At 35.8% G+C, this 13,050-nt stretch overlaps 1 protein-coding gene across 1 annotated transcript in view; it reads left to right on the top strand.

Annotated features, from left to right (window-relative positions):
* Positions 1–6,959, top strand: part of INTS13 (integrator complex subunit 13) — a 64,329-nt gene extending 57,370 nt beyond the window's left edge. The window contains exons 12-15 of the mRNA XM_007949797.2: positions 423–653; positions 3,372–3,511; positions 5,104–5,239; positions 6,920–6,959. Of these exons, the coding sequence (XP_007947988.1) occupies positions 423–653; positions 3,372–3,511; positions 5,104–5,239; positions 6,920–6,959 (547 nt within the window). The remainder of the gene's footprint in view (positions 1–422; positions 654–3,371; positions 3,512–5,103; positions 5,240–6,919) is intronic.
* Positions 6,960–13,050: the final 6,091 nt, after the last annotated feature.

The following is a 13,050-nucleotide window of genomic DNA, read 5'->3' as shown; positions in this document are numbered from 1 at the left end:
CTTCTGTGTCTGTGTTAATTGGTTTCCCTTTTCTTTGTTGAAGAGGGTCTGTGCAGTCCTTCTGCCTAGTCCGCCATCTTGCCGGAACTCCCCAACTTACTGTTTTTAAACTAACTTATTCCATTTGTAAATTATGTATCTGGTATATGTGTGTGTTGTATGTAAGCATACATATGATTGAGACAAAATGATACAGACTAGCAGAATTTCATACATTTTACTTAGAATTCCACCATTCCACTACCTAGTACCCTATGGAATATAGCTCTTCTCTGAAATACATGGAGTCACCATGAGTCTGACCAATGAAAATGGGTTTAAGAGAAAAGACGTCTATGTTTATTATTTCTTTTTACTTTACCAGTAGCAAATGACACTTTAGAATGTTTCTAAGAAAATGTCAATTTTAATCTTTACTGTAGAGATGAACAATACCGTATCATGTGGAATGAATTAGAAACGCTTGTCAGAGCCCATATTAACAACTCAGAGAAACATCAAAGAGTCTTGGAATGTCTGATGGCATGTAGGAGCAAACCCCCTGAAGAAGAGGAACGAAAGAAACGAGGAAGAAAGAGGGAAGACAAAGAGGACAAGTCGGAGAAAGCAGTGAAGGATTATGAACAGGAAAAATCCTGGCAAGATTCAGAGAGGTGACTTCTTGGCATTAATATGCATTGTGGTGCCTTTTGGGATATTTCATTCTATATGCAGCATGTTCAACATTGAAAGCTCATGCAGTATACCTTGTTGTTGTTTTTGTTGTTGTTATGTGCCGTCGAGTCGGCCCTCACTCATAGTGACCCCTCCTTGGGTTTCCGAGGCAGTATCACTACGGAAGTAGGATTGCCCAACCTTCCTTCCGAGGAGTGGCTGGTGGGTTTGAACCACCAGCTGTCTGGTTAGCAGGCAAGTGACTTAGCCACTATGCTGTATACCTACTCCTTACTTATTGTCATAGTTAGCTTCCAAAGAGTAGGTTGTTAATGAAAATATCAGCATACTGCAAAAATGGAGGATGAGCACATCAGATCACAAAGTAATGGATGACTACATCATTACATAACTGCCAAATTACATGATCGCATAACTGCCAAATTAATATCATCCCAGCACTGCCAAACCACTGAGAATCATGACCTAACCAAGTTGACACATAAGTAGCCATAAAAGCCAGCCTTACTCTTACCTCATAAGTTGGTATTCATCACTGCCAGATGTACATCATTCTTACGCAAAATAGTCAGCAGATTTTTTTACTATGATTGTAAATGAGAAATGGTGGAGAATGAGAGTCAATAAGGAGTAGATGTAGTAGTTAATTTAATATATATTTTTTTCATTTTGTAACTGATTTTATCACTAAAATCTAGAGGATCTTTATTGGGCTTAAAGAACTATGGCTTTTTTTATGTTAGAGGCAAAGATGGTGTTAATTTTTCCTAATTAACTTCTGAAAACCATAATGCATGACATTGGGTATCACTATTTGCTTTCTGTATTATGAACTTCAAAGATAGTTTTATTTGGTCAGTAAATATTTAGTGAATATGTATGATGTGCCAGACATTTGGCATAAAATCCCTGCTGAAGAATGTGCAGTGTTGTGGTAAAGACAGGCAAGGAAGCCAGTGATTACACCTAAGTGTGGGAAGTGCTGTTACAAAAATAGATACAGGATGCCTCTGGGAACATAGAGGAAGAGCTTACAGTCCTTATTCTGATAATGTTCCTCAGTAGTAACTCTCTTTCCTTCGTGAGTTACATAGTGATGTCAAGGTTAAGCTTGGAAAAATGTAACAAAACTAATAAAGATTTATAAATAAATATAATCTTCCATCTTCCACCTCCTTGGCAGAAATTAGGCAAAGAACCAGGTAAATATTATGGCAAAGTAGTGAATTCCTTAAAAACAAAACAAAACAACTTTTTATTATGGAAAATCTAAGCATATACAAAAATACAACAAATAGTTACCCATATCCAACTACAATAATTGTCAGTTCAAAACAGATCTAATTTCATACACATGCACACCCATTACCTTTGTACCATCATCATCCATCCACTCTTCCTCACAAGAATATTTTGAGGCTAATTTGAAAATAATTTCGTTCATAAATAAGTAGAACACTTTTATTCTCTTTGACTTTAGAAGTTTGCTTCTTCCTTGGGGCTGCTAAGCTTGTGAAGCAGGATTGGCTCACATTAAGAAGAGGAAAAATAAAACTGTTCTCTTTTAGATCCCACTGATCTTCGAGTATATCCCTATATATTTTGAATGCTTCTGTTCTCTGGTGCAACTCAAAATGAGCTTGGAGTTAAGTTGCTAACTTGTGGAATGAAAATGTATTTCCACAATACACGGAATAGAAAAGGATCGGTAGAAGATTTCTTAGTCTTACTTGTAATTTGAAATAAAATTTTGTTGGTTTAAAAATTCACATTGTAAAGTTTTTCCTAAAATTGTATTTTTTTTCTGACCTTTTTAATTTTAGCTTCTTAACTTTTCCTTGATTTAAAAAAATACTTTGGAGCTAACTGCATTACCAAATTTTACTGCATTACTATTATGAAGGAAAAAGGAAACTCTGTTTTCTTACCTGATTTTAGATTGAGATTTAGCTTCTGATTAGTCCTATGAGGTTTACTTTTTGAGAGCAGCTATCTTTTATAAAAACTGATACACAAAGTCTATAATTTAATTATTGAACTCTTTAGACTACTAAAAATTTAAATTTTCTGGTGAGACCCCCAAGACTATGGTCCTGGGATGCACTTTGGGCCTGGGATAGGACTCACTCCCAAGGACTGGCTCTCAGCCCAACAGTACAAAGACTTAAATGCAGAACACCCAATCCAGGGTGATGCACCCACCTTCTCTATGAAGATACACCCCTTGGAGCAATTGGCCATGGGGCATGAGAGGGGCAGCATTTACATGGAGAGAAAGCTGGGCAGGCAGGAGTACATAATTAAGAAGGACATGGAGTGGGGGCTCACAGGAAAGGGAGGGAAGGAGAGTGGGTTAGGGTTGGGGATAGTAATCAAGGAATAAAGCCAAATGGACATGAACTGTTGAATGTAAAACAAATTCTGCTCTGTAAATTTGCACCTAAAGCACAATAAAAAAATAATAAATAAGCTTACTCAGATTAAAAAAAAAAAAAAAGAAATACCAGAGGGGAAATTCCACAAGAGAAAAAATAAATGGTCCATAAATGTGTGAAAGATGTTTGACTTCATTAATAATAACAAAAATGTCAGCCAATTAAATAATTTTATACCCTTTAAGTTGTCAGAATAAATAAAAATTTGTTGGTGAAAAACAAAATTTTAATTTTATGTTTCACTATTTATCCTTCTAAAAGATTAAAAGGAATTTTAGAACGTGGAAAAGAAGAATTGGCTGAAGCTGAGATTATAAAAGATTCACCTGATTCCCCAGAACCTCCAAACAAAAAGCCCCTTGTTGAAATAGATGAAACACCACCAGTGGAAAAATCAAAAGGTAGGATGGACATACTATGTTTGTAAGGAGTTTTCTGATTTAGCTGTCTTATACAGTGTTGATTATTGTTGTATATATGAGGAAGGGCTACTCTGTGCCTGGATGCTGTTTATGAGAATCTCTTTTACAGCCCTAGAAAATACAGGCAGCAAATATATTTGTTAGTATTAAAGAGAAAATAATGTCTTATTTCATTAATGAAGCCTTTGGAAAATAAGCCGGTTCACCATAAAGTTAGATTTTTAAAAATTTAATTCTGTGAACTTCAATCTGTTTATTTTCCTAGCACAATATACCACATGCTGAGTTATTGAAGACAAAATTGTTTCCCTAAACTCTTACTGAACCTAGAGAAGGATCAAATATCATTCATTTATTAATAAATAAAATTTGATGTGAATAAATTTCAGTGAAGGTAGTATTTCACACAGTATTTTCATTGTAAAGCCTTTTTATCTCTTATTACAGGCTGCAAAGTTTAATTTCCTCTTGAAAGAATTCTAGGCTTCAAAGATAGGATTTGGGGTTTGAAATTATTCTAGGCCTTACTTACTTTGCATAAAGTAGTTTTAGGCCTTTTAGGATAAATGGGCAGTGTAATGCCAAAGGACTCTGATGATTTGCCTCCAAGGGCAGATACCTTGCTTCTCCTAAAGCCTAAAGACGTCACAGCTGGTCAGATTACAATTGCTGGCAGTTCATCCTAGGGAGAAATAGCCTGTGTAATTCTGTTGTTGTGTATGAGTCCCTGGGTGATGCAGATGGTTCAGTGCTTGGCTACTAACAGAAGGGCTCTTGATTTGAATCCACCCAGAGGCACCTTGGAAGAAAAGCCTGGTGGTTTGCTTCCAGAAATTCAGCCCTTGCAAATACTGTGCAGCATAGTTCTGCTCTGATGCACACGGTTCATCATGAGTCAGAATTGACTCAACAGCAACCAGTTTGGTTTTTGGTTTTGAAGGGACTAAAAGAAGATCCTGTGTTTCTAAGAAGAGAAAATAGGTCTGATCAGGAATCAGAAATTCTTCAGCCTTCTCAAAAGTACTGTTGTTGGAAGATATAGTGCAATTAAAACTGTTATAAAAATGTGGAGAAATGCTATTTTTAAGCACAGAATTCCATACCCAGAAAATTATCAACCTGTAGCTCAGGTGGGATAAAGGCATTTCTGGATATGTCAGGTCTTCATTTCAGTGTCCTCATCTCAGGAAACTACTAGAAAATTTGTCCATTAAATTTGTATATTTCAAAGTTATAAATTACTCTCCTACTTTATACTAGAATTAAAGAAATTTTCTTCCTAGAGTAGACTGAAGGGAAGATGACATTACCTAAATTTTGTAAAATAAACAAAAACTCCTAAACTCACTGCCGTTAAGTCAGTTCCAACTCATAGCGACCATCATTAGGTTTCCAAGGTTATAAATCTTTAGGGAAGCAGCTGGTAGGTAATAGCCAAATGCTTTGACCACTATACCACTAGAGCTCCTTCATAAAGTGAACAATGTAAAATAAATTTGTTGAATTTGTAAAGTTTAAAGAGAGAAATTTTTCTGATATTTTTTTCCCTCTTCTTTCAAATAAAACACTAGGGCCTGTGTCCTTGTTATCCTTGTGGAGTAATAGAATTAATACTGCCAATTCCAGAAAACATCAGGAGTTTGCTGGACGTTTGAATTCTGTTAATAACAGAGCTGAGTTATATCAACATCTTAAAGAGGAAAATGGGTTTGTATTATTTATTGTAAAAATTGGTTTTGTTAATTGCCTGTTTAGTACTGTAATAAACACTTGTTTGCTATGTTCAGCAATTTTTTGTTAATAATATACTAGACTATTAATATGAAATTATAGATAAGAGCACTTTTCATTATTTTAACTACTTTTTACCTCATTTTGTTGAGCTAAAATTATACATATTATTTTTAAGGAAAAAAAAATTAATTTGATTCTTGGTACTAGTGAAGGCCTAATCATACTGATTATAACCCTGAAAGTATTTACTCCTTAAAACCAAAAACACCAAACGCACTGCCGTCTAGTTGACTCCGACTCAGGGCGACCCCCATTGGGTTTCTGAGGCACTAAATCTTTATAAGAGTAGATTGCTCAGTCTTGCTTCCATGGAGTGACTGGTGGGTTTGAACCACCAACCTTCATTTACTCCTTATTTATTTTTCATTACAGTCAGTTCCTGTGTTATGAATGTCCAACTTATGTATAACCCATAGTTATAAACTAACCTCTGTAAACTCTATTATATCAAAAATTTGAGGTACATACAATGATTTGTAATAACAAACAGAGCTACTTTACAGTGCACATCAAAACATCATTATTATTGTTACTGTATTAAGGTTGGGCAGTCTACTTCTGTAGTGATACTGCTTTGGCAACCCAAGGAGGGGTCGCTATGAGTCGGGGCTGACTCGACGGCACATAACAACAACAACAATTATTGTGTTAAAGATGTTTTAGTGTATCTGGAAGTGTTTCTTTAGTATTTTTTAGTAAAGATACACTATATACTAAGACAAACATTTGACTAACTGACCTTAGATATGAACCATACATAACAGTGTTCTATTTACCTACAAATTTGACCTAAAGACTGATTTAGGGACAGCAACCGTTCATAATTTGGAACTGTCTGTACTTGGTAAGGGAGGTCTGGTGGTGTGGTGCCTAAGGTTAATTGACTGCTAACCAGAAGGCTGGCGGTTCAAACCCACCAGCCATTCCTTGGAAGAAAATCTGGGCAATCTACTTCCGTAGTGATATTGCCTCGGCAACCCAAGGAGGGGTCGCTATGAGGTGGATCTGACTTGACGACAGTGAGTTTTTGTACTTGTTAAATATAAAGGGAAAAATCATAGAAAAAGCTTACTGTGCAACACTATGTATAAAATAACTGGGGAAAGATTTTCCTATCAAGTAATACAGTATTAGAAATACGGATTTTAACTGAATAACTCTCCAATCTGATTATTTTAATCTATTTATTTTTTTTAAATAAGAAATCCTCTTGAAAATTCATTGGTAAAAGAATTTTTTTTAATGGAAAAGAAAATAAATTCTTCACTAAATGGTAGGGATTTTTTCTCAGTTTTTCTTGGAAAGAGAAAATGGTATAGTGAGAAAAACAGTGATTTTTGAAATATAACCTTGGGAAAGTCACTTTATCTGGGCCTTTGTTTCACTTATTTGCAGAATGAGGAAGTTGGGCTAACTAGACTAACTAGAAAACCAGAATAACGCTAATGCTAGTCCTTTTCTGGTGCTAAAGCTCTTCTATTCTGTGAGCATGTTAGAATTTAATTTTCATGTGAAATGATAAAGAAAAAAATACATGGATAGTTAGAGAAAACTATATTTTATCAACTTTTTGTTTTTGTTCGTATTTTTCAGGATGGAAACAACAGAAAATGGAAAAGCCAGCCGGCAGTGAAAAGTGACTTGAGGAACTAAATTAGCAAATCACAAATATTTTGTGCAGAATTTGATACAAGTGCTTTTACAGCAAGATTGTATAGTTACGTTGCCTGGACTGGTTTTTAAATTTTTAAATATTTCCACTAACTTTTATCTTTTTTGTACTAACTATAAAATTGGCACAAATATCAAAAAGTGTACATTTTAGATTTGTCCTCCAAAATTACACAAATTTATTTTATGTAAAGGGTGTTCCTTCTGGAAGTGGTTTTTTAAAAAAAGTTCTTAGGCTTCTCTTTGCCAAATAAAACTGTTAAGATATCTGAGATGAAAATATTGGAGTATTAATTTAGAAAAAAGACACTTATTTAATGACTGACAATAGCATTTAAAATTTTTTCAAATTTTATTAGAAGTGAGATTTGCAATATTTAACATAAAATCTTGCCTATTAAATTGCATCATGTACAGTGTTTTTCTGAAAAGTAATGTTTTTGTTTCTTTGTATTTTATTTAAAATTATTTTGCATGTGTGTCTTGTTCATTTAAAAGCAGAGTTTTCAGGTGGTTGGTGTATATTTGTATTTACCAGTATTGGATAATGTTACAGTTTCTTTTTTGCTAAACATTTGTCTGTCCCTTGACTTTTCATATAGAAAGGGAAGTATAAAGGAAATTACTTCACATACTAGAAGGAAGGAACATTTCTATATTATTTGTTTTTATTGCTGAATAGAATCTTGATCTCCTTATCTCAGAAATGCAATGGTTATGCGGTGTATTCTTGGTGAGCCTTCTTCTCATGCTTGTTTATCTGGAGACTCATAATACGTTGCAAGAACTACGTTATTTCAGTACTGAATCTTATCATTCTAGACTTGTCATTTTTTCTTTAGAATTTGTTGTTGTTGTTATGTGCCGTCGAGTTGGACCCGACTCATAGCGACCCCTACTTGGGTTTCCGAGGCAGTATCACTACGGAAGTAGATTGCCCCATCTTCCTTCTGAGGAGTGGCTGGTGGGCTTGAACCACCAGCCTTCTGGTTAGCAGTCAAGTACCTTAGGCACTATGTTACCAGAGCTCCCTAGAGTTTATTAGAGGAGGAAAAAAGCTCTTTTCTTAAATACATAGATTCAATTTTGGGATTTTATATTTTCTATTTTAAAAATAGAGTGGTGCTTAAACAAGAGTTCAGCAGACTCCCTTGCCAACCCAGGGAAATTTACACTGTTCCCCTTTTATCAACCCCTGTTGCATTTTTAGACTTCATTACGCCTGTCCTTTCCCCTAAGCTAGAACCATGTTTTGTTTTTTACCACTGTGTTCAGATGCATTTTTACACAAATCACACAAACTTGACCAGGCCTAATCAGGACCTTAAAAAAAAGGAAAACACTGCCATCGAGTTGATTCTGACTCATAGCGACCCCCATTGGGCTTCCAAAGCTGTAAATCTTTATGGAAGTAGATTGCCTCACCTTCCTTCCATGGAGCACCTGGTAGGTTTGGAGCACCTGGTAGGTTTGTACCACCAACCACCATCAGAGCTCCTTAATTAGCACCTGAGACTTGACAGCTTTAAGGAGCCGTAACCCAATATTTAAATTATCATATATATATCTCTGGTTGGTCTTGTAACATTTTGCATCTTATATTTAAGCCCAATTTTCAATTTGTCCCCAATTTATTTATTCCTTGGTTTATTCCTAAGGAGCTCTGGTGGTGTAGTGGTTAAGGAATTTGGCTGCTAACCAAAATGTTGGTCATTCAAACCCACCAGTCACTCTGTGGACGAAAGATGAGGTGATCTGCTTCCTTAAAGATTATAGCCTTGAAAACCCAGTGGGAGTCACTGTGAGTCAGAATCGACTTGATGACAGTGAGTTGGGCTGTTTTGATTTATTTCTAGTTTATTCCTTAGTCTAAAATTATTTCCTTCACAACCCATCTTTAAAGAGTAGGATCGTGTTTTACTCTCCTTGGTTTATACTTTTTCCTTTCCCAAGTCTAATGTTATCTACTTGTTGACAGTCTTATATACTTTTAAGTCTCCATTTTTTTGACACTAACTTTTCATGGACTCCTGTTGCTATGGTGTGCAAACTGGGGGGATATTTCTATGGCTGTATTTAAAAAAAATACATTTTATTGAAATATAATTTATGTATAGTGACATACACAAAACTAAAGTGACATGGGTCAATGCATTTTTTTTTTTTTTCATATGCAGTGTTCCCTCCCTTTCCCTCCCACCCCTGGTAATCAACAAGGAAACTTTCCTTCCTTCCATATGTAAACCTTTCCTTGACTTTTTACAATAATGAACTAATACTGTATTTGTCCTTCTGTGATTGACTCAGCATAATGTCCTCCAAGTTCATCCATGTTATGTAGTGTTTTGCAGAGTCTACATTATTCTTTAGTGCTGCATAGCATCCCATTGTGTATATGTACTGCAGTTTGGTAATCCATTCTTCTGTTGATGGGCACCTAGGTTGTTTTCATCTCTTTGCTATTGTACATAGTGCTGCGTTGAACATGGATGTGCATATATCTGATCTTGTCCTGGCTTTCGCTTCTTTAGGATATATACTTAGTAATGGGATTGCTAGATCAAATGGTATTTCTAATTCCAGCTTTTTAAGGAATCGCCATATTGCTTTCCACAGTGGTTGTATCATTTTAAAGTCTCACCAGCAGTGTATGAGAGTCCCAATCTCTCCACATCCTTGTCAGCTTTTGTTATTTTCTGTTTTGTTGAACTTTGCTATTTCATTGTTTTGATTTGCATCTCTCCAATGGCTAATGATTGTGAACATTTCTTCATGTGTTTGTTGGCTGCCTGAATATCCTCTTTGGTGAAGTGTCTATTCATGTCTTCTGCCCATTTTGTAATTGGATTGTTTGTCTTTTTTTGTTGAGGTGTTGGAGTTTTCTGTAAATTTTAGAGATAAGTCCCTTGTCAGGTATGTCATTGCTGAATGTTTTTTCCCAATCTGTAGCTTCTCTTTTGACTCTTTTGGAGAAGTCTTTTGAAGCACATAAAAATTTAATTTTGAGAAGGTCCCATTCATCTCATTTATCTTCTGGTGTTTTTGCATTTTGGGTAATGCTTGACAGTCTATTTATGCCATAAATTAGGGCAACTCTCCATCTGAGTGGTGCATTTAATCCATTGACATTCAGTGTAATTATTGACAAGTATGAATTTGTTGCTGTCCTTTTGTTGTGTACTTTTTCATAGTGTTGCTGATTTCTTTGTTCCATATAATTTTCTGTGCTGAGCTTGTTTTGTTTATGAATCATGTTATCACTTCCTTTGTTGGTATTGTTTTAATATTTGCTAAATATTTGTGTGTGTCCACTTTTTTATTTTGATGTGCAGGTTTATCATTTCTCTTTGAGGCTACCCTGTGATTTACAATTTTCTTCCCAAGTTTAGAACAGTCTGTTCTATCATGCAGTTGTCTTGACTTCCCTACCTCTATGGCTGCATTTTGATCCACCATGTGCCAGTCTTTTGTCTATGTTATTTCATTTTGTTGGTTGCTGGACTTTCCAGCTGACTCATTCTGTCTCCTTAACTACACATCTTTGAGTAGTTGAGTCTCCTTCCTTTCCCCCTACAAGAAGTTAGAGTATGTTTGACCTTATCACGATGTATATATAACAACTACTTGTGAACTCACCATATTAGGGCAGAAATAGAAGAATGATTGTTAGTTGTTGGCTTCACTAAAACAAGGTCCATATTGAGGATTGGATAAATTTTTATCATTGTCAAGAGAAGTAGATAAAATTTCAATTAAAATTTTTTTATTCCTCATCAGTATGAACAATAGCCAACATAAAGCTAATTTCCAAAATGTGAAGATAATTCATAGCCCCACTTTACCACTTCATCATTCTAACACCAGCCACCCATGTGGTACTTTCTCTGACCCAGCCACCCAGAGTCAGATCACCATAACTTTGGACTCTGTCCTTTCAGCCCCTGTAAAATAGGCAAATGCCAGCCTCTCTGCTGGTCCTCACTGCCCTTACTGTGTTCAGTAATTCTCTAGAATGACTCACAGAAGTCACAGAAATTGTAACCCATATTTACAGTTACCCATTTATTATACCCAGAAAGGATACGAGTGGAGATGCATTAGGCTTGGTCTGGGAGAAGTCTGGGCACACTGAGGCTTCCACTGTCCCCAGGAACATATTGTATCTTCTCCTGTTCATAGATGTTCTCACTAATCCATGAAGTCTCAAAAGAGCACTCAGAGGTTCCAGGTCCCTAGTCACTGGGAACTCTGAATATACGTAACTTGGGACTTAATGTATAGCAGTGATTGATCCAACCAATGAATATGCATGGAAAACAAACACCTTAATTGCTCAGGCTGTTTTCAGAAACCAGAGTCAAAGGGCCAAACTAAATTCTTGGTCCCAAACCATCCAACTGACATCTAAGCTGAAGTTCAGATTTAATGATAGCAGGAGTCAAAATTTACCCTAAAGAGGAAAGATGTATTTTCATTATAATAATCTCCTCAAAAGCAGTTTTACTTTTCTAATTATTGCAGAAGGTAAAATTTTCACAATCCTCTTATCACTTGGTATGTTTTATAAGCTATTGCACTGTTACAAATTCTGTAAGATTGTACTCAAAAGTTGCAGTGTATTTTTTATTGTTCAGAATCACAGGGACACATGTAGTTATCATTACAGCTTAATGAGCTATTAATATATAGAGGTTTCTGATGGCACAGATGACTTCTGCTCGGCCACTAACCTAAAGGTTGGTGGTTTGAACCCACCCAATGGCTGCAGAAAATTTCCCTAAAGATTATAGCCAAGAAAACCTTGAGTAGTTCTGCTGTCTGTAACAGATGGAGTCACCATGAATTGAGATCAGTTCTATAGCCACAGGTTTGGTTTGGTTTTTTGGTTTGTCAATATACAGAGTTATTAACATCGACATTTCATGTATTTATGAAAAACCAGTATAGATAGTACCTAGCTAGGTTTTAGAGCAGGGCCATCAGTTGTTTGAATTCTTGCATACTAGTATTCCTCAAATGTTTTATGAGGCACTGAGTTTTTTAGATGTGCTCTCTGGCACATTTAATTTAAAATAACCAATATACTTGCACAGATGTAGAGAACAAAAGTGTCCAGATGCTAAATTTTGTTCTGGAGGTACTGCTAATGTGAGCAAATCTGGAAATGTCCATATTATTGTAAAGGTTTGAAGCATTAGACTCACGAAATTACAGGTCTGGATTTATACTTTCCAAGATTGTTCCAGCTAAGGAAGACAAACTTGTCTGTCAGTTTGTCATACTGTGGTGGCTTGCGTGTTGCTGTGAGGCTTGAGGCTGTGCCACCTGTGTTTCAAACGAGCAGTGTTGCACATGGTGTACAGATTTTAATGCAGCTCACAGAGTGAGACAGACTAGGAAGAAGGAAGAGACCATCCACATCTCAAAGAATTGGTCAGGGAAAACCTTATGAATAGCAGAGAAACACTCTCTGATACATTACTGGGCAACTTTATGAATAGCCCAGAAACATGTCTGATACAGGGGCAGGGAGATGAGCCCCTGAGGTCAGAAGGCAAGTATAGCAGGGGTCGTGGAGCTGGCATGGGACTGGGCAGTGCTTTGTTCTGCTGTGCGTAGCGTTGCTATGAGTCGGAGACGGTGGCACCTAACAACAACAAGATTGTTCCATAATTAAAACAAACACATAAGATTGAGCAATATGAAATTGCCAATTTTTGTATGCAAAAAAACCAAATATTGCCAATTTCATATGGTTCAAGCTATACATCTGTCTCTATACCCTGAATATTCAATAGAAACTGTAAATTTACCAGCTTGTATAAAAACAAGTTCCTCCTAGTGAAAGTGTCTGATTAGAAATTTTCGTATTTGTAATAATTTAAATGAATTCTGTGATTATTTTGAATGAAACTGATGATGAAAAGATCCAAAGAAGTAATAGGGAGTTAAAAGGCTTGTAGAATTTCTTTCTTAGTAAGTAATGGAGTAATAAACTGTTTAGATTAGAAGGAGAGAGAAAATATTGTCCTGTTATAAAATATACATCACAT

The sequence above is a fragment of the Orycteropus afer genome, unplaced genomic scaffold, assembly GCF_000298275.1.
Source record: "Orycteropus afer afer isolate SDZICR_OR568_19922 unplaced genomic scaffold, OryAfe1.0 scaffold00254, whole genome shotgun sequence".
Classification (NCBI taxonomy): domain Eukaryota; kingdom Metazoa; phylum Chordata; class Mammalia; order Tubulidentata; family Orycteropodidae; genus Orycteropus; species Orycteropus afer.
This window is presented reverse-complemented; position numbering and strand designations above follow the sequence as displayed.